Below are 22668 nucleotides of genomic sequence, written 5' to 3'. Positions count from 1 at the left end.
TAAACTTTAGCAATATTGTCATCCAAGGTGAACTATAGATAACTTAATCCTGCAGCATCAATATGTGTTTGCCAACCAGTTGACCTTCCTGTCAGTGTGCTCCACAGTGGCAGACCACCATGGCTCTGAACATTCCCGGTGTGGTTGCGGTGCTGTTCTTCTACATCATTATTCTGGGCACAGGGATGTGGGCCGCCCGAAAGGCCAGGGTGGCAGAGAAGAATAGCAAAGGAGACAGGACTGAAGTGGTGCTTCTTGGGGGCAGGAATATCGGCTTGCTGGTTGGGATTTTCACCATGACTGGTAAGTTGATCAGTGGGACTCAGAAGCTAATCTTAGCCAATTTGATAGCAGGTAAAACTATCATAAATTGTTATATTTTGTCGAATATGTTTTGTGAGATCAGGTAACAATCTCGTTATTTTACGTTTGAAAATGTTTGTCTTGTGCTAATATATTATTTGTATTCCTTGTTTATTTAACCTTGACATACCCAGGTAGATCTGGTCTTGTTAGCATCTTGTCAACCTTAGAAAATGAGAAACAGTAGAAACAAAAGCAAATTAATACATTGTTAAATATAATGTTATGTCAGGAAGCATAGAAGTGTGATCTTGGCTTGTATAGCGGCTGATTTAACCAGATAATGTAAATCTACGAAATTATTTATTGTTGATCAGTACAACAGAGTAGGTTAAGTCAGAAAGGAAAAACATTGTGTATTTCCATTGCACACAGCATTAAAATCTATGTATTTTCATGTAAGGAGAAAGGGAGCCAGGGGAGCCAGGCTGCAGAGTCACAGGCCAAGTTCATTCAGTATACCTGTAGACACTGTTCATTTCATCATGGCCAGACAATTTCTTGGGAAGCAGATCGGCTTTACCAATCTAATTGTACTATTATATTTTACTCAAGTGATGGGCTGTGGTTTTGTGATTCAAGGGATAGATGGATATTCAGGATGTTGTGCTGATCTGCTGGCTGTGTGATGAGACTCAGAATAGGATTGATTGCTAGAGTAGACCTTTATGACTGACACTTCTGTACGAAACAGGGACTCAGATGCAGAAGGAAGCAACGGAGACAAAAATAAAGTTCAAAAATAAAACTTTACCAAACAATCCAGAGGTCATACACGGGAAGGCAGTCAGAGAAAGCAACCAAGTCCATTCAGGGAAAAAGCACAAAATCCAAAATCCATAATCCATAATCCATAATCCATGTCAAAAACCAGGCAAGCAAACACAGGAAATTCAGACTTGAAAGCATGTGCACACAAAGGAGACGATGACAATCTGGCAGAGGGTAACTGGAAACACAGGGTATAAATAGGGCAAGCTTAATTACAAACAAGGTACAGGTGTGGGGGAAACCTACAGGAAGTAAAGCTAGACATCATACACAAGAACCGTGACAACAAATAAAACAGGAAGTGAATACAATAGAAAACAGGATCTGAACAGATTATCACACAGAATGGTTGGGGTCCACTTCAGTCTACCAGGCTTTCAAACAGTGACTTAACTAATATTTTTTAATTGCTTAAGTCAACCTTATCTTTCAATTTCTGATAGTAAATAAGAATCAGCACAGGAAATATCTGTTCATGCAACCATGAATATAATAAACAAATAAACAGATACAGTAGCCCAGTGTTTGATCTAGCAAAGCAACGGTAATCTGTAAAACAACATTTAATTCATGATTGTTCTGTAAGGGTGTAATGAATCATTGATTTTCCAGTTTGCACAAGAAACTTTGTGGCAGCTTGACTGTCAAAGGTCAACATCTAACCTCAGCAATATTTACCCAACTGTGTTTGTGTGTGCGTGTGTTTGTGTGTGTGTTACATATTGCTTTTTCTGCAGCTACATTGATGGCACCTTTATGACTGATTCGCCCTTTTAAAACATCCATTCAGTCATTTATTTCAAGACTTGAGATCTTTAGTCATTTCAGCCAAACCATATATAAAAATAACATGAATAATAATAGTAAATTAGAATAGGCCCCTTACCAGAATGGTTGGGGTCCACTTAACTGTCAAAGGTCAACATCTAACCTCAGCAATATTAACCCAACTGTGTGTGTGTGTGTGTGTTTGTCACATATTTCTTTTTCTGCAGCTACATGGGTCGGAGGTGGTTTTATCCTGGGGATTGCTGAGGCAGTGTACAGTCCTAAAATGGGCTTGATATGGTCTCTAATGCCGATACAATACTCTGTGTCTTTCATACTAGGTAAGACATACACCATAAAGACAGCAGGCTGCGGTGATCTAGATACCAGACATAAACAGCATGTTTTCATATGACTATGTACTCTGTATGGATACAGACCATTTACTCATTACCTCCACCATGATCTTATGTGTTTAACTGCATTCATTAGTCAGCAGGACTCAGATTCCGTGTGAAACTTTCAGTCTATAGTGCACATTGAATCAAAAAATTCAAAAAAACTTGACAAAACTATGCAATGTAAAATGTATTCGGGTATCACCTTAAAAATGATAGTTCATATCTCATCCACTTCAAAGGTGGTCTTTTCTTTGCCAAGCCAATGAGGGACAAGAAGTATGTCACCATGATGGACCCATTCCAGATAAGGTATGGCAGATTACTTAGTGGTGCTCTAGTACTGCCTGCTCTGCTGGTGGATGTGCTGTGGGTGTCCAGCACTCTGCTTGGTTTAGGTAAACATACATTATACATACAATACACACTTTCCATTATGTGGATGAAGGTAAAGCATTGATATTTGTATATCCGTGTTTGTGGGTTTTTCTAACAGGAGCAACTATGAGTGTGATACTAGACCTCCCCTATGTTTACTCTGTTTGGATCTCATCGGCTGTGGCCATTATCTATACTTTGTTAGGAGGCCTCTATTCAGTGGCCTACACTGACATCATCCAGCTCTCTCTGGTTTTTGTCAGTTTGGTGAGTTACAATTCAGCACATGTTTATTTTTAAGACATACATTTTCTACAGCTTTGCACAGTTTAACACCTTCTATAAAGCTCAATTTATATGTTAGATGTATACAGTATGTTAGCAGTGCCATCAAAAGTCCGTAAGAAGTTTTCTATTGGTTTCGAGTAAGTATGTGTAAAAAAAATTATTTTCTCATGGAACCAACGTTTCAAAGCAACAGTCAGTCAGTGTTTTTTCTCACAGAGTTAGGGTTACAGTTTATTCACCAACCGTTATTTAACCCTAACCCGTTAACTCTTTCAAATAACCTTATTTCTTTTAAGGAGGATATTTTGGCCATGATTATAATAAATATTTAATAATTAAATGATTAAGGTTAAAAAAAAAAGGAAGAAATAAAAGGGTTAGGAGTTAGTCCCAAACCCTAACTTTTGTTTTTTCTTTTTGATCTCAGTAATGGCCTAATTATTCCTTGCAGTTTAGTAAAACCAAAAACTTTTATTTTATTTTAGCTCTTATAATTGTCTATTTGGACCTTTAATTTGAATAATGAACAAAAATATCCACCCAGTCTTTAGTTTGAATTGAACAAGTCTTCATTTACTAAAAGAAATTGAGGTCAAAAGCAGAATTGACTCTCAGCTGAGTAGAAGAAGTTGTGAACAGCAAGATAAAATACACAGTCTGATACGGAAGCAGCCAAAATATGTTGAGATAGATTTGATGATGTAAGAGGCCAAGTGTAAATTTACTGGAAGCACACATCACAAAAAACAAAAACAATTACCTGTATCCTGGAAAGTCTCCATAAGAAATATACCATATAATTTTTAAGACCCTGAGTTTATTCCATCTCGCAACCTTTTTGTTGTGTGTTTGTAGCTCCAGCATTCTTCACCTATTTTCTGTCTCCACTGTTGACTGTTGAAGGGCAAATGGGAAAATGGGCAAACGGGCAAAAAAAAATCTGAACAGCAATGAGCAGTATGGAGACATACATGAACACAAAGAACCTATCAGTGAAAAGGAAAAAAAGATGCATCATGAATGTTTAATGGTCATATTTATAGTTTACCATCCGACAAAATAACTAACTTGTTGTGCTAAGGTCATAATTCTGATGTCAGTATCTGTTTGCAGTGGCTGTGCGTCCCCTTCCTCCTGGTCAACCCCACATCAACAAACATTTTTACAGACTGCTATCAACAACACATTTCAAGAACCCTGGGTTGGCTCTCTGGAACACGACAAAGTCTGGAAGTGGATTGATGACTTCCTATTGCTGGTAAATATTGAATCATCAATAGCATACATTGACTTACAGGACCTCACTCTTCTTAGGCAAGTATATTTATTCTTTCTGGTTCCATCACCAAGCTCAGATGACAGCTACTGGACAGAAATACCAACTGTCAGGGCTGCATTTGGTGTGATATCACAGAAAGTTCAGTTTAAAATGAAAAGCATCGGAGGGGCAACGGATAGCCTGCACACACACATTGTACTGTATATACAACACCGGGACACAATATGAAAATATTTGTCCCACTACAGATTCATAATGAACCAAAATGTTTTTTACACGACATCAACAATCTCTAGCTTTGTCTTTTGTGTCGTTGTGTCTTTGTAGAGCTGTGTGCAGCGCTCTTTGCCCCACTGTGGTCTCTCTCTCTCTCTCTCTCAAACACAAACAAATTGACCGTCAGTCAGACTGAGCATCTGCAGCTGCTGCTGGCCGTTAAAAACATCGATTAAGTTTTAAGCGTCCTCAGAGGGCAGGCAGAAACTTGGTAGATACTAATTTCACTGTGTGCATTCTTGTGACACCCCCCCCCCCCCCCCCCCCCCCCCACACACACACACACACACACACACACACACACACACACACACACACACACACACACATTCTTGTACTTCTCTCTTAGTGAGGACACACATTGGCATAATGCATTTGGCAGCCCATTACCCTAACTATAACCATCAGAACTAAATCGTAGGCAGAGGTCATATAGTAGCAAACAACTAAGACATAAATCATGGCAAGGAGAACTAAGACTGTCCAGCAAACAGACTGTAAATATAGCTACAAGTATAAATACGTTAAGGCCCAAGTATATAACTAAAAGCAGGTGATGAGTAAAATAGTCTGGAAACTGAACAATGGCACAAAGCAAAACAAATTTAATACATGAAGGTAATTAAATACAAGATAACAGTATGTGACCAGAGACCATTGGAGTCATCATACCTGAAATGCTGCAGTTAATGGTTTGCATCTTAACCCATGAGCCACAGTGCCACCCTGAATATGTCGAAGACATTTGAAAGGGAATTTGCAATTTAAATTGCCCAAGTCGACTGGGCCTATTGTCCGACCTCTGCAGTTAGAACTGTAGCTGTAATTGCTCATCAGAGTTTGAGCTCAGGCATGACAAACCCAGACAGCCTTGTTTACTGCAACCAGTGCCGAGTTGGCAGTCTTACAGTTGTCAATGTGGGAGTAGTCTAAACAAGCAAACAGGACCAAAGAGCACAAGCAGGTGGGTGATAGTTAGAGGGCAGGTGGGTGGTCTTCAAGGCAGATATAGGAACAGAGACAGAAGATCGAACAGGATTAAGACTGAAAACGTTTAGCTGGCTAAAGTTAGTGGTGGAAGAAGTATTCCTGAAGCAGACATATCATTATCATAATATTGATATGCTCTCTGTGGTCTAAATCTCTCAAATATAAGCATAAAATATACTAAAAGTACCAAAAGTAAAAGTACTGGTGTTAAAGGAGCTGAGTCTGACACTGCAGCTACTGAGGTGGCTAACCCTGGAGTAACCTGGTTGACGTAACCTGCACTTTCACTTGGATGCTGGAGCTGTGGGATTCAATGCTGGAGCTGTGGGATTCAAGATTCAAGAGTTTATTGTCATATGCACAACGATAACATTAAGCAGTTGCTTGCAATGAAATGCTTGGGTCACAGGCTCTCTTATAACAATGCTCAATCAAAATTTAAAATAAAATATACATATCTAAAATATATATATACACCTAAAGAAAAAAGAAAAACAATAGTGCAAATATGCTAAGGTGCAGAGTTATGACAAATTGGAGGAGTTTAAAAGTCTTATGGCCTGGGGGATGAAACTGTCTCTGAGCCTGGTGGTGCGGGCCCGGATGCTGCGGTACCGTCGGCCAGACGGCAGCAGGCAGAACAGTTTATGGCTGGGGTGATAGGGATCTTTGATGATCCGGTTGGCCTTCTTCCTACACCGCTGGGTGTAGAGGTCCTCCATGGATGGTAGCTCCGTCCTGGTGATGTGCTGGGCAGACTTCACCACCCTCTGTAAAGCCTTACGGTTGAGGGCGGTGCAGCTGCCGTACCAGGCGGTGATGCAACCAGTCAGGGTGCTCTCTATGGTGCACCTGTAGAAGTTGCAGAGAATCCTGGCATCCATGTTGAGCCTCCGCAGCCTGCGGAGGAAGAAGAGCCGCTGTCTGGCTGTCTTCCTGATGGAGTCTGTGTGGTTGGTCCAGGTCAGGTCATCACTGATGTGGACCCCAAGGAACCTGAAGCTGCTGACTCGCTCCACCGTAGTCCTGTTGATGGAGAGGGGGGCGTGTTCTACTCCTTGTCTCTTCCTGTAGTCCTCGATCAGCTCCTTTGTTTTGCTGACGTTGAGATGGAGGTTGTTGTCCTGGCACCAAGATGTCAGGGCTCTGACCTCCTCTCTGTAGGCCTTCTCATCGTTGCCGGTGATCAGGCCTATGACGGTCGTGTCATCAGCAAACTTAACGATGGTGTTGGAGCTGTGGGTGGCCACGCAGTCATGCGTGAACAGGGAGTACAGGAGAGGACTGAGCACACAGCCCTGGGGGGCACCGGTGTTTAGAGTCAGGGTGGAGGATGTGGTGCTGCCTATCCGCACCGCCTGTGGTCTGCCCGTCAGGAAGTTCAGAATCCAGTCACAGAGGGCGATGTTGAGCCCAAGGTCTCTGAGCTTGGTGACGAGCTTCAGGGGCACGATGGTATTGAATGCTGAACTGTAGTCAATGAACAGCATTCTCACATATGTGTCCCTCTGGTCCAGGTGGGAGAGGGCAGTGTGAAGGGTGAGGGAGATGGCATCTGCAGTCGACCTATTTGGCCTGTAGGCAAACTGAAGAGGGTCCAGTACCAAGACCAAACGCCGTCCTTGGTTTGCAGTATAAAAGTCCATTTAAATCTCTCTCTCTCACTAAGCACTTGTCTATAAAGTCCATTTCATCGATCCAAAAAGTCAGATTGCAGCACAACAAACAATTCAGTGCCAAAGAGGTCAAAAAACATTTGCCCTTCCGGGTCAAACACCTGATAAGCAGTCACTTCCTCCCATATTTACACCTGAGCCAGAAACAGTGGCACAGCGACACCCAAAGGACAAACAGTGGATCAAAATTAAATCGTGGTAATATTGAACATTTTTGTATTGGCTCTTACTACTGGATTATCATAAGGGCAACCTGGTGGTGTGGTGGCAAGAGGCTGCAGTCTTTCTGTATGGAGTTGTTATCAGGTACTCTGGCCTCCTCCCACTGATATATATCCCACCAAATACATATAGATCTTCACATTCATGAGAAATAGCTACCTTTCAGTTGTGTTTCAGTACAGTGGGACAACACAGTTAGAGATTTAGTCAACAGATTTATAGACTTTGTATTTGGTCTACATGAAAGTCCTTCATCGCTCATACAAGGTCAAATAGAATTCATCACCAGGTGTGGCTGCAGAGGGCGCTGTTGCTCAGTAAAAGTTACATAGCTGCGTCATATTTACAGAGATCTTTAAAGGTTTTTTAAAAACAATTTGTAAGAGCAAGATTTTGTAATTTGGGTTTCTTGAAGAAAATTGTACTTTTCTTGATTCTTATTGTTCTTGTTGGTTTGTACCCTCATGGTTGAATGCAGTTATTGTCAGTCGCTTTGGATAATAGCGTGAGCTAAATAAAAATAAAATGTAATAATGTAAAAGATTATTGCTTTTGACAGATTTTACTTTTAATAATTTTAATGTTTATGTAATTTTGAAGTTTGGACTGTTTGAAACCAAACAATCAATTAATGGAGAAAATAATCAGCATTTTCATCCATAATGAAAATTATCATTAGTTACTGTTATATACAGTATACTATATATATTCTTTACAATATATCCTACACTTTAAGATGAGCCCCTGCTCAACAACAGTAAAAGCCTGCAAGTGTAACAATAATAATCAGATGATATATTATATAATAGCAATGCTATGTTACTATTTATCTGCTGTAACATTAGCATATTGTAGAGCGTAACAATAGAAACCGATTTGTCATCCAGTTCGACCTGAAGTACAAGTGGAGGAGAGAACAGGCAACACTGATTATTGCTGTACAATCAAAAGGTAATGTTAGCTTAGCATTAGTTGGCTAACATGTTGATATTAGCCTGTATTTACTGTTCTTTGTGCAACTTGAAATGTGGAACGAAGCAGTGGTTCAGTGGTTGAACTGTTGGCTCACACAGCTGAGGTCTGTGGTCTGACTCCTGAGTCAGTCTGCGGTCGCTCTGCTTTCCTCCCGCACTTCACACAATGTAACTAAGGTGATCAATGTTATTCAGACCTAAGTGTTGACTGTGTCTCTCAGTATAGAGGGAATAAATGGATCACAGGGAGCAAATATTATACATCCGAGCAGTGGTAGAAATCTTTACAGCCTCGTTTATTCTTCAACTTGACTGATATATCTCCTCAGTCTTTCTCAGAGAAAGGCTGTTATCAGTTTGTCTTTTCATTTCATCTTTCCACATCCTCATCGTGCAGCTTCCTCCTCTCCCTCTGCTTCTAGGGTCTTGGCAGTGTTTCATTTCAGTGCTTCCAGCAGAGGGTGCTGTCTGCCTCCTCATCACGTACGGCCCAGTTTACCTGCTATGCTGCTGCCCTCATCATCGCCATACTTGGAATCCCCCCTGTCTTGGTTGGGGCTGTCGCTGCCTCCACAGGTGGGAGTTATTGGAAATTTGTTCAATCATCCTTCTGTCTTTCTCCTATATCCCCTATTCCCCCATGTATCTGAAGCAACCCTAGGGGCTCTTCTTCCTCTTCTTCTTCTTCTTCTTCTATGGTGGAAGTGTAGTGGTGAAGAGCGAAGGTGAAGGGAAGTGTGATCAAACTTTTGCAGTTATCTTACTGTGTGTTTATTGTATGATCATTGTTTTGTGGTGTTTGTGTACGTTTAGTGTAGTTTTCTGTGTGTTTTCCGTGTCTCGTGGCGGGGATGGCGTCCCCAGGGACGCCGCCGATGTCCCTGAGACATGGCGTCAGGCTGGTGCCACAGCTCAGCTCCACAGTGGAGCAGGTAGGACACGGGAACATCTCCTACGCTTCCCGCATGAATAAAGCGCTGGTGATATTCTTTAAAGATCCGGACTCTGTAACTGAGCTCATTGAAAGCGGGGTAACAGTAGAGGAGGAGTTTCTTCAGGTTCCCCCGCTAGCGGTAGCTTCTACCCGGATCACCGTGTCCGGAGTCCCTCCTTCCATCCCCAATGAAGCTCTGGAGCGAGAGCTGAGGCGTTTCGGGAGGTTTGCGAGTGGGTTCCGGGCGGTGGGTCTGGGATGTAGAGACCCGAAGCTGAAACATGTCCAGTCTCTGCGGAGACAAGTGTTTATGTTTCTGGACGCTGAGTCTCAGACACTGGACGTGTCTTTCCGGGTTCGACATGAGGAGCAGTTTTATATGGTGTACGCGAGCTCAGGAAGCATGAAATGTTTTCAATGTGGAGACGTGGGACATAAAAAAGTTACGTGCCCGCACGGAAGACGGGCGGGGGGCGCTGGGGCGGAAGGAGGGGAGGGCAGCGCCGGGGTGACTAAGCCTGCGTGGGGACGGTCGGCCGGTTCTGCTGCGTCCTCTGAGGCTGCTGGTCCGGCTGCGGTGGGTCCGGTGGTGGCGAGTCCGGGTGCTGGGGGTCCGGCGGTGGCGGGTCCGGGTGCTGGGGGTCCGGTGGTGGCGGGTCCGGGTGCTGGGGGTACGGTGGTGGCGAGTCCGGGTGCTGGGGGTCCGGCGGTGGCGGGTCCGGGTGCTGGGGGTCCGGTGGTGGCGAGTCCGGGTGCTGGGGGTCCGGCGGTGGCGGGTCCGGGTGCTGGGGGTACGGAGGTGGCGGGTCCGGGTGCTGGGGGTCCGGCGGTGGCGGGTCCGGGTGCTGGGGGTCCGGCGGTGGCGGGTCCGGGTGCTGGGGGTCCGGCGGTGGCGGGTCCGGGTGCTGGGGGTCCGGTGGTGGCGAGTCCGGGTGCTGGGGGTCCGGCGGTGGCGGGTCCGGCGGCTGCCGGGCCTGCTGCGGTGGGTCCGGGTGCTAGGGGTCCGGCGGCTGCCGGGCCGGCTGCGGCGGGTCCGGGTGCTGGGGGTCCGGCGGTGGCGGGTCCGGCGGCTGCCGGGCCGGCTGCGATGGGTCCGGGTGCTGGGGGTCCGGCTGCTGCCGGGGGCTCAGAGGTTTCCTCGGCTGGGCCTGTCTCAGAGGCCGAGTTGAGGGGGACTGAGTCCTTGGTAAGGGTGGAGAAGAGAAGTGATAAACGGGTAGCAATAGAAAAGGTGAGTTTTGCCAACGTGGAGCAGGAGACGCAGGGGGGTCCTGCACAGCAGGCAGAGCCGGTACAGGCTGAAATAGACAGCAGTCAGGTCAGTGAGATGGACGTCGAGGAAGAATACGAATCTGATAATGTTTCTGTAACAGACAGCGTCTCCCTAAGCACTGATTTATATTCGTTAAAGGAGTTGAACGAGTTTCTTGATGACTCCTTTGGCAGATCAGTGGAGGTAACTGATTACTTCCCAGATATAAAAAAGTTCATCCAGACAGTGAGCACCCTCCAGAAAGTGGTAGGGACCGACCTCCTGGATGGGAAGAGAAGGTACAGGCTCAGGAAGCACGTGACTGCGGCAAGGAAAGGTCTCTCATGTAATGTAAGATCTAAGAGAATGAAAAGTTGTAAATAAAATTGACCATGATCATTCAACACTGGGTGTTTTCTATCTGTTGTGTATACCTGCTTGTCTTTTTACGCTGTATTCTTCATCCTCACATGGCATTAAGGGCAGCTTCACTAAATATGAACGGGGGTAGAAGTGCTCACAAGAGGTTTTTAGTATCAGAACTTTTTAAAGAGAAAAAGCTGGATGTTCTCTTTTTACAGGAGACCCACAGTGATTGCCTGAATGAGACAGACTGGGGAGTATGGTGGGGGGGGGGCAGCACGTACTCAGCCATGGCTCTAACCTGAGCGCTGGAGTCGCTGTTTTATTTTCTCACTCTTTAAATATGAAAATTTTATCCAGCACAGAGATCGTGGCAGGCAGGTTTCTGACTATAAGAGTGGAAATACACAATATTATTTTTAATTTGATCAACGTGTATGCACAAAACCAAGGTCCTGAACGGGTTACTCTTTTTACAGTATTAAAAAACAAGTTGGGTAGTGTTGGTCAAGGGGAGTGTGTAATAATGGGGGGGGATTGGAACTGCTGCACGGACGTCACTTTAGACAGAACAGGACAGGAGCTCCATCCTCAGTCCTCTTTTCTGGGCCAGACGGTCAAAGAGGCAGATCTAGTGGACGCGTGGAGGAGGAAACATCCTTCAACCAGGCAGTATACCTGGATCAAAATAACAGACGGCAGGGTCAGTGCTGCCCGGCTGGACAGATTTTACATATCCGCTCCTTTTATCACCCGTGTGACAAACTGTCAAATCCACCCGGTTGGTTTCACAGACCATCATTTAGTTTCAGTAGAGCTGCTTTTATCTCCTGCTAGAAAGCCTGGATCCTTCTGGCATTTTAATGTTAAGCTCTTAAACGATTTTAATTTCTGTGGGAATTTTAAACTGTTCTGGGCCAACTGGGGATCCAAGAAAGAGTCGTTTCCCTCCCTGAGTCAGTGGTGGGAGGTCGGCAAGGGTCAAATCAGGGTCTTCTGCCAGCAGTACACCTCCTACTCTACAGAAAACATTAAAAGAGCAATGGAGCAGCTAGAGGCAGATATAAAGGAGCTGGAGAGTGTATCTACTAACACGGAGCAATTACTAGTGAAAAGGCAACAACTGAACTCCTTTCTCCAGGAGAAGGCCAAAGGAGCTCTGGTCCGAGCTCGTTTCCAACAATTAAGAGACATAGATGCACCTACCACCTTCTTTTTTAACCTGGAGAGATCCGTGGCCCAGGGGAAGCAGATGGTGTGTCTCCGGCTGCCGGGTGGGAATCTAACATCGGAACCAGCCGAGATGAGGAGGCACGCAGTGGATTTCTATACCGACCTGTTTGGGGCAGAGGAATGTGACGGGGAAGCTGTTGCCGATTTGCTGCAGGACCTCCCACAGCTGAGTCAAGGTGAACGAGACACCCTGAGCTCCGACATCACTCTGGAGGAGCTGACCACTGCAGTGTCACAGATGGCTGCAGGCAAGGCACCAGGGTTGGACGGATTACCGGCAGATGTTTTACAGCATTTCTGGAATTTTATGGGACAGGACCTGCTGGATGTATTGAAGGAGTCGTTTGGGAAAGGACTTCTTCCAGCCTCCTGCAGACGGGCTGTCATATCCCTCCTGTCATTCCTGTTTGCCACACTGCAGGCTTTTGGTGTCGGGGAGCACTTTCTGTCCTGGGTGAAATTATTATATAATGATACGTGTTGTGTTGTGAAGGTGGGGGAGGGCTGAGCAGACCTGTACCAGTCAAAAGAGGGATCAGGCAGGGATGCCCCATCTCAGGCCAGCTGTACAGCGTGGCCATCGAACCTCTCCTGTGTCGGCTCAGGGCTTGGCTGAAAGGCCTGCGTCTGCCTGAGCTGGCTCACAGCCCCCCTATAATAGTATCAGCTTATGCTGACGACGTAAACGTCCTTGTCCAAGGTCAGGGGGACATCCAGGAATTAGAGGGCAGTCTGGCATTATATGGGAAGGCTACGACAGCAAAGGTGAACTGGGAAAAGAGTGGGGCCTGTGTGATTGGTCAGTGGGACGCAGGGAGAATACCCCGTCTCCCTGGGAACCTGACATGGGGAATAAGGGGTTAAAAGTCCTCGGATTGCATCTAGACAGTAAAGAAATAGAGAGGCAGAACTGGGAGGGAGTGCAAGCAAAGTTGTCTAAATGGAAATGGTTGCTACCCCAGCTGTCCTACAGGGGAACAACTCTGATAATCAATAACCTGGTTGCAGCATCCCTGTGGCACAGACTCCAGGTGCTTACTCCTCCACCGGGACTCATGGAACAACTGCAGAGGCTGCTGGTGGACTTCTTTTGGTCAGGTCATCACTGGGTGCGGGCGTCCGTTCTGTACCTCCCTGTGGCAGAGGGGGGCCATGGATTAACGGACATCATCTCCAGGACTGCTGCTTTTAGACTGCAGGCAGCCCAGAGGCTGCTGTACGGCTCCTCACTGTGTTGGTCGGCTGTGGCACGCCTGCTGCTCTGGAGAGCCGGGGGCCTCGGGTATGATAAGCAGCTGTTCCTAATGAACTCTCCTCAGCACAAACTGACTGGACTCAGTTGTTATTATACCTCGGTGATAGATGCCTGGAGGACTCTCAGCTTCACTAGGCCTCCTGACCCCACGCCTGGGATGTGGCTCTTTGAGGAGCCACTGTTTGACAATGGGTTCCTGGCCGACTCGGTCCTAACGTCAACTACGGTAAAGAACAAGTTCAGGGAGGCAGGTATAGTAAAGCTGGGCCACCTGACACGGACGTCACTTGAGAGGCTGGCGGAGGTGACGGGGATAAGATCCACCAGAGTGCTGCAGAGCCTCGTGGACGAGGTGTGGCAGTCACTGCCCCAGCCTCTTCGGACCTTCGCCCAGAGCCAAAGTCAGGCTGACCAGTGGACAAAAATACAGGAGTACAGGTTTCCTATCCTGAATGTGAGTCCTGCTGTGGGGGAGTGGAGAGAAGAGAGCGGCCGACTGCTAACCCTCAGGACTCCAGCACTGGGCACTTTCAACACCTCTGGAGGGAAACAGCTGTACTGCAGCTGTGTGAAGGTCCTGAACCGCCGCTCTCTTGCAGGAGTCAGGGAGTCGAGATGGACTGAGTTTTTTTGGCTCAGACTCTTCCCCTAGTGGCAGTTGGCGGGTCCTGTATAAACCTCCTGTGGAGAAACGGATGGCAGACATCCAATGGAGGATTATACATGGAGCTCTAGCTACAAACAGATACAGAGCTCACCTGGACCCAAGCACTGAGGGGGGGTGTCCTTTCTGCTCACTGCCAGAGACCCTAGAACACCTAGTAGTGTCCTGTCCCTGATTAGCGGGCACTTTTGAACAGCTGCGGGAGTGGGTGGGGGGTTTGAGAGAGGTTTTCTCTATGCCACTCTTTGTTTTTGGACCCGGGTACACAGCAGGGAAAAACCCACTATGGTTTTAATGAATTTTCTCTTTGCAAATGCAAAGATAGCGACTTGGATAAGTCGGAAGAACAAAATGGCTGGGGGAGGCTGGACTGATCCACTGCGCTGTCTGAGGGGTTTGGTGGCAGCTCGGCTGAAGATCGAACATGCGTATTTCACACTGACGGACAATTTGGAGGGTTTCAGGGCTGTGTGGGGTGTTGGACAGGTCCTGTGCTCACTGGGGGACAGCCAGTCTCTGGTTTAAAATTTTTAGCAGAAAATATTTTAACTCTAGTGTTGGTGTATGATGTGTGTGTGTGCATGAAAGGAGTTATCCTTTTCTGTTCACATAGTTGAATAATTAGGTTTTACTTGACAAATGTGTCATAATTAAAGTTATTCAAAAGTCAAGTCTTCTTCTTCTTCTTCTTCTTCTTCTTCTTCTTCCTTTGTATACAACAGTTGTTACAACATTCAGGTATTGAAAACCTTGTCAAGGATTGTTTCACATTAAGCTACATGTGCTCTGTCTGTGGGGTAAGGTGAGGCAGGCCTTTTTTGTTCAAGTCTGAAGACTTTTAAACTGCACTGTAATAGGTTAAAAATAGTTTTAAATTATATTTAAACTCTAATGCATGTCTGGATCTGCAGTTACTTTGGCCGAGGAGATTATGTTTTCAACGATGTACATTTGCTTGTCAGCAAGATGACCCAGAAACAACTTAACAGATTTCCATGGATCTTGATGAAAGGATGTTGTAAGGGTCGGACCAGAAACCCCGATTAAATTTTGATGCAGAGCTGGACCAAGAATCTTTTGATTATCTTTTTTATGTTGTTTTATGTTTAGTGGTCTGTGTTTTTAGTGTTTTACCCTAGATGTTTTACCCCACAAGTTTAAATATAATATAATCAAAATTATAACTGAATGAAATGCAATGATGCCAGGTTTCTGCTGGAAGGATGTGAAATAATTCTTACATTTGCCATAACAACTTAATCTAGGTCCTAGTATATAATTGTTGTTTTTACAGCTTCCATTGCCCCTAGTGGGCCAAAACATGTATTACAAGTATAAAACTACAGAACTTTAATTAATGTGATAACATAAAATGGTTATAATTCCTTTACTTGCTAAAGTGAAATCGCAAAATCATTTGATAACAGAATAGAGCCAAGAATTCTGTTAGAGTGCTGTACGGAAATAATATTCTGCTGAGGAAATCTTTACAAAATGCTTACGGTTGATTCTCTTGTCCAGACTGGAACCTGACACAGTATGGCTCTCCATCTCCATACATACGTGGTGAGCAAACATTTATCCTTCCCCTGACTCTACAATTTCTCACTCCATCCTACATCTCCATCATTGGAATTGGAGCTGTGGCTGCTGCGGTCATGTCGTCAACAGACTCAGCCCTGTTATCCGCAACTTCAGTGTTCTCAACAAACATCTACAAGAACATCCTGCGCCAACAGGTGAGGAGTAAAGATGTTGATGTTGGCAGCTCGGTGGCACAGTGTGTCTCTAAAGATGTGAGCTCGGGCTGTCCTTGACCTTTCGTTCATTGGAAACTAAAAAACAGATCACATAAAAGCATTTTTGAAAGCACAGGTGCATGAATGAATAATAAAGTGTCTCCTTTTGTCCCCAGGCTTCAGACTGTGAAATGCAATGGGTGATTCGGATCACAGTGGTTGTTGTGGGTGTCGTTGGGACATCTTTAACATTCTTCACCAACAGCCCCCTGATCCTCTGGATTCTTGGAGCAGACGTTTCCTACACACTTATATTCCCCCATCTGGTCTGCGTGCTCTTCTTTGAAGTGACAAATGCTTATGGCGCCGCAGTGGGTTATGTTACAGGGCTGATTGTGAGGATTCTGGTGGGAGAGAACACTGTAGGTCTCCCTGTTGTTCTTCATCTTCCTGGTTGCACTCTGGAAGATGGCATCTACGTCCAAATGTTCCCGGTCAGAACATTCTCCATGCTGTGCACCCTGTTAACCATCTTAGTCTTTTCTGTGCTTTCTTTGTTCATGTTCAACCACAGCCTGTTGCCTGAAAGTTGGGACATTTTTAAAGTAAAATGTAACACTGCTATATCATCAGCGGACGCTGTCACTCAGAATCTCCAAGAAGAAGCTGGAAGTGATGGTGAGTGTGACAACGACAGTAATGGAGTTGTCTTACAACCAATTTTGCAGAATGGAACATAACCTTTTTTTCCCCCTTTCTTAAGTTGCTGGCCAGCATTTTATTTTCTTAATAACTGTATATTTAGATAAAGTTAAAGTCGCTGAAGTTAGTTCCTAGTTGTTCCTCAGGTGTTGATAAACATTTTACATTCTTAAATAAGTTCCTTTTCTTTCTCTGGATGTTGTATTTTTTTTTGGGGGGGGGGGGGGGGGGGGGACAAGTTATGTTTGTAATTGTTTGTTAATTCACAACACAGGTTAAAAACACGGTTCTCTCAAAGTGTCTACCAGCATTCCATGCAATGTACTTGCAGCAATTTTGTGAATAAACATATTTTGTCCAAATTACCAATTACATCAATAATTTTATTTCCAGTATTCCCCATAAATAACCTAGTGTAACCCCAGTCTAAATTAATAGTGAATTAAATCACAATAATTTGTTTAGTTTCATACCTAAATGAAGCTCTACAGCTTTGATTCAAAGACACATAATCGAGTATAAATTGAAAATTGTTCCTTGTTCTAAAGAGTTTACAAAATATAAATTCTTTATTGTCAAACATTTGTTGTTAGTAGCTGTGGCAAAGGACATTGCCACCGGGGTCTCATCACAGCAGCCAGAGACGAACCATTCGCTCTTCAGCTTTTTATTTAGAGACCAGGAGCAAACATATACTTAAACACAACATAAATCCATCACTTTCTGCTGGCATATAGCTTTACAGTTTAGCACGGCTCTGTCTCTCATGAGTCTCTGAGTGTCTGTTGTGTGTCCGTGTTCCTCTGTGTGTCTCTCTGAGGAAGCTCTACTGCTGCCTTTTGTACCAGAGGATGAATCAGTGATGATGATCCTCTGGTCCAGGTAAAGGTGCTCTCCCAGCTACCTCCAGCAGCCTAGTAACTGACAGGTACGGAAGCATATTGCTTTCTCATCAGAAATATAGTATTGCATTTCCGGCTATCATATCATCAGGTCTCGGGTGGAGGTAAACTCCCCAATACATGCACTACTGTGGCTGTCTCTAAACATGGCTCAAAACAGGGATGCCCCACTGATACATTTTTAAAGAAATGGCAGATTACCCGACGAGTGTTTCTTTCACATAGAGCAAGAACACGTGAGTGTTTTTTTTAAGTAGCCCACTTCCTGTAAAACGTATGTGTTTGTTGCTTTAAAGGGGACATAGCATGCAAATTCCACTTTGTTAGTGCTTCTACAGGTTAATGTGGGTATCTGGCATGTCTACCAACCCAAAAACTCTGGGGAAAAAACACTCACGCGTTTTGTTATAGTTCCTCTAAGTCAGAAACATCATGCTTGAGCGACTCGATTGCGCTTCCTGGGTTTTGTGTCGTAACAAGGAACTGGAAGTCTCCCTACATGGTCTTGGACCCCGTCCCCCCACACTCTCTACGCCGGGTTTACACCGGAGGCAGCGAGGCTGCGAGGCAGCGCAGCGCCGTTCCCAAGCACGCAGCCGGGCTGTTCACACGGGACGAGCATTTCTCCGCTGGTCAGCCCGCGATTCACTCACATGTGGCATTTGTCTGGATCGTTGGGACTGGGAGGCTGCAGCAGCTGCTCGGGAGCGACCGCTCGCTCTCCCGTGCGTGAGCTGGAATTTGTGTCAGCGCCACACAGCGCACAGCAGTGTGGAGGACTTCCGCAGTGTTCAGCGCTACTGTACGCCGGGTTACAGTAGTTACGCCGGGTTACAGTAGTTCCGCCGGGTTACAGTAGTTACGCCGGGTTTACACCGGACGCGGAAGCGCCGCTGCGAGGCAGCGCAGCGCCGTTCTCCAGCACGCAGCCGCCTGGCTGTTCACACGGGACGAGCATCTCTCCGCTGGTCAGCCCCATAGACTGTATATATAAGGTCAGCCCGCGATTCTGCTTTCTCCGCTTGTTGTTGTACCCGTTGAATGTCGGGGTTCGGGGGTAAATGATGGTCTTCATAGCCCCCCCCACCCCTCTCTTTCTCTCTCTGTCTGTCTGCTTGTGTGCTTGTAGTGGATGGGCAGAGGGGGACATTTAATTATGTGATTGGGAAAATTATTTGATAATATTTGATAATTTATATCATATAAAATATGTAATTTATATCGTTTAAAATCATGGGGGGAGGGGGGAGCTGGCTCATTAGCATTTAAAGGAACAGGCACTCAAAACAGGTCACTCTGTGGAGGGCTGTTTTATACAGGGTAAAAAGGGTGCTGTTTTAAATGATCCTTGTGGTATTTTGACCAAAGTATGTTACAGACATTTCATTAAGACCCCAAGGAACCATATCAACTTGTGGTAAAATGGGCATGCTATGTCCCCTTTAAATGTCATTCGTCGTTATGCATGGATAGCACAAGTTAGCTAACTTAGCTAGCTGGCCAACCAAGGTAACTCACCAATGCAAAGCCATACTCCAGCTCACGTTACCACAGTACACAGTCCGGTAGGTTCTCTTTCCCTGACTGCGCTGAGTAGATTGGATGGACACACAACAAATGGATATTGCTATAACTACAGGCTAAATGAACTACACACGTGGAAACAATCAGGGGTGGAGAAATGGAAATTCCAGGGAGGAAGTGAAGTGTCTGAAACGAGAGCCAAGGTCAGTACACAAAATAAAACAGGAAGTAAAAAATTATTCCTCAAAGACGATATAACCTTATCTGGCTTCACCAGGTTCTTGTTTTGGGAAGTTTTTCCTTACTATTACTGAGGGTGGTGGGCAAAGGACGTCACATGTTGTTTTCATGAGGAATTTTGTGATTTGTGAATATGGGCTATACAAATGAAGATTGATTGATGGAGTTACTCTACCCTGGATGTGCCTCACTTGTGTTTCGGTCTTAATCACATGTTGACAGTTAAAATATTTAAAGTTTTGCCCCCAGGATATAATGTAGGACCATACAGTTCCTCAAGCTGCAAGCTCTGTGCACAGCCTTCTTTCATCCCAGGAAATAAATGCAATTACATATGTACTGTATGGTTAATACTAATCTGACAGCAGAATTTGTGCTGTGTTTAGTTTGTTCAATGTTCAATGAGGCAAATAAAACCTCAACAACTGTTCTCATATTGTTCTCTGTAGTTACAGGGTAACTTAGAAGTATATACAGACAGTGGTACATCCCCCCTTCTTACATTAACTTACAGAGTAACTATGGGGTATGCGGATTGTAATCTTAAGCGCAGTTTTATTTTCCCTTGTTAAGTACCCCGTTGTTATATTGTACACTAATATAAATGGTTAATTTGGTTCTTGTTAGTGGCAGTTATAGTACATCAACATTTTACCCACAATAAATATAGTCTATATAGTTATGTCCATCTTACGTATTATAAATAAATAACATGAGTTGTTTTAAGCCTAAAAGTCTGCAACCAGAAATGGCTATGCTAGTAGACATAGTGATACGAATGTGCAACCCAAACGTGCCCTTGTGCGGTTTTCTGGTGTGTCTGTGCGTACGTGAACGCGCCTCCGAGGAGGATATCAGAGGACTTTTAGGATATAATGGTGTAAATGACGCCGTTTCGGAAATTTAAATGTCGGGGCTTCCTGACACTTGGATGCCACCACAGGAGCAGTATGGAGGCATGTTATGTTTTTTCTGTTGTTCTTTTTACATCTAAAGCAGGGGTCTTCAACGTTTTTCAGGCCAAAGACCCCCAAACTGATGGAGAGATGGAGCAGGGACCCCCTACTATATATATTGTATAAAATTGTGTTTTATATTAAACTGGGCCTAGTGCCATGTATAAACATAGCTACCCTGTCATTGTGCATTCAATACTAAGCTAATCAAATAATACACAGGTTCATATATTCATGTTTTTATTTTAAACATGTTCTATTTTTTTCTTTGACAAAGGTATCTTCTTTTGAATAATATTGCAGCGTGCATCCTTGTGTCTGGGATCTTAGTCAGCTGGGGACTGAATAGGCTCTCGGCCAATCACGGGGAACCTGACAGAGCCAGCGTGTAACATGCGGCCTCGTGATTGGCACAGCAGCGATAGGGGCGGGTCCTCCTCTTTGTGTACAGGAGGCTTGGAGGCACAGGTCTAGGCTAGTCTCGTGCTGTGAGTGAACCGGTGCCCAGCTTGAGAGAGCTCCTGTGTGTCGCTGAATGTGTGCATTGCTGACTGAAAGATAACGTCTTCTACCTCCATTCATCCATTCGCTACAACATGTTGGATTCATGTTAATGTGTATTTAAAGACATTTAAATTTGTGGAAAAAAAAAAAAATATATATATATATATATATATATAAAAAAAAATTTATTGTCTAATCAACAGAAAATGTCGCGACCCCCCTGCAGTACCTCTGCGGACCCCCTAGGGGTCGCGGACCCACTGTTGAAGACCTCTGATCTAAAGTATTGGTCACTATTTACTTCAATTGTATTGGATTTGGCTGCAACACTGTTTACCCCTGAGACTCCAGAAGTGTTTTGTGGACTCAAACACTTCACCCACCCCTCCATCGGCATAGTGAGTGAATTTTCATTTTTCTATCCCTTTAACCTGAGAGCCCATTTAGAAGCTTCTTCTGAGCTTTTAATCATACCACATCCTGTACAGGGTATTTCTGAGTTAATTCAGCTTCATGAAATTGTAGAGGTTCAAATTCCCATTTTTTACTCAGGACATTTAAGACTTAAAATCAACAAACAATGATGCTTATAGTGGGGTATTAACACGTGTAATATTTGATGAGTTTCTTTTGAACTGTCTCTCGTCTACTCCTCTCTTCCCCTTCTTCACAAATTTAGGAACGTAGAGAATTACATAATGACTGCAGTCTCACACAAGCTGGAGAAATGTGATGTTACAGATGTTTTAATGATTTACCGCGACCTACATATGCTCCACCTTCAGAGGGTTTCTTTCTTGTGTAGGGAGCTTTGTTCTACTGGCTCAAGTTTAAGATGGCATATTTTACACCATATATCAGCAGTCTAATGTTAATTTAAAAAGTAGGCCGGACACGCCTGTCTCATAGAAAATAAATATGAAGTACAGAATAGGTAAAAGACAGTGTAATTGCTATTTGTTGCGTTTTTTTTACATCAGAAAAATGTCACACTATTTTCATAAATGAACAATTAGGGTTTTTGTATCAGCAGTCTCACACATTTTTGTTGTACAAGTCTATTTTTGAGTAACATATAGTGTAAATTGTGTAAAGATTTTCTGTCTGTGACTGTAAATGAACTTGTCCTTGTGGGTTTTCGGCGGTATTAGCAAAAGCGGCACAAATGGACGCGTAATAAAGGAACCGCAAAAAGAAAATATTGACATTGTTTTTAATGGTGACATGAGCATTACAAAGCAGGAGCAGACATCATCATTGATTCATTCACATATAAAGTCCCTGATGAAACAATGCATTGTATGGCTTATTAAAGCATGCTTCGTGAGCACAGATGATTAAAAGAATAAGAAAGAAGATTTTCTATCATTTGTTTGGGGCAATTTCCACATGGAGATTGTGGTTAAAGGAATTAATATTTTCTCTGGTGCAAATCAGGAATAAAGTAGAGGAAATCATATTCAGTTACAACAAAAGGGAACAAAGCTCTACACATTAACCAATAAAAGTGTTTCAATTGCTGTAGTAAATATAAATAGAAACACTCAAAAACATATTGTGTTCCCAGTACTGTAGAGGTGAAATTATTTCTGACAACTTTAATCTCTCCAGTGAACATGCAGGTCCAATGTGCGTCAATCCTTATCATTTTAAGATTCTGAGTGAAAACGCTCCAAAACAACAGCTTGTCCACTACAATAAGCTTCAGGTTAATCAGGTAAAACCCGGTTTTCTGACTTGAGTTCTGATTAGAAGCTGTCGACCAATGATTGCATCAGTCCAACAGATACTTTCTGACACTCGGACTCTTCCACTCAATATGTCACTCAAAGACTAAAAAAGGAACATACAGATAGCCAACAGTACTGCATACTGGACTCCTGCACTGCTTGGGGTATCTGTACCCATATTCAGTCACAGGGTTAATACTATTTGTGGCCATACTGGTAAATCTGTAGTTATAATGCACTTTGTGTAAGCAACAGTGTAGTCTAAGTCAGCAGATGTCAGCTTCCCT

At 44.2% G+C, this 22668-nt stretch overlaps 1 protein-coding gene across 1 annotated transcript; it reads left to right on the top strand.

Annotated features, from left to right (window-relative positions):
• Nucleotides 1-46: 46 nt before the first annotated feature.
• On the top strand, nt 47-16826 carry LOC117760683 (high affinity choline transporter 1-like). Its single transcript, XM_034583913.1, is given in 9 exon segments — nt 47-303; nt 2130-2243; nt 2543-2698; nt 2797-2945; nt 4080-4124; nt 4126-4224; nt 8806-8959; nt 15606-15823; nt 16000-16826. Coding segments are annotated over 9 exon segments (1683 nt in total). The 5' UTR covers nt 47-119; the 3' UTR covers nt 16564-16826.
• The last annotated feature ends 5842 nt before the right edge of the window (nt 16827-22668 follow it).

This window comes from Hippoglossus hippoglossus, chromosome 1 (assembly GCF_009819705.1).
Source record: "Hippoglossus hippoglossus isolate fHipHip1 chromosome 1, fHipHip1.pri, whole genome shotgun sequence".
Classification (NCBI taxonomy): Eukaryota; Metazoa; Chordata; class Actinopteri; order Pleuronectiformes; family Pleuronectidae; genus Hippoglossus; species Hippoglossus hippoglossus.
This window is presented reverse-complemented; position numbering and strand designations above follow the sequence as displayed.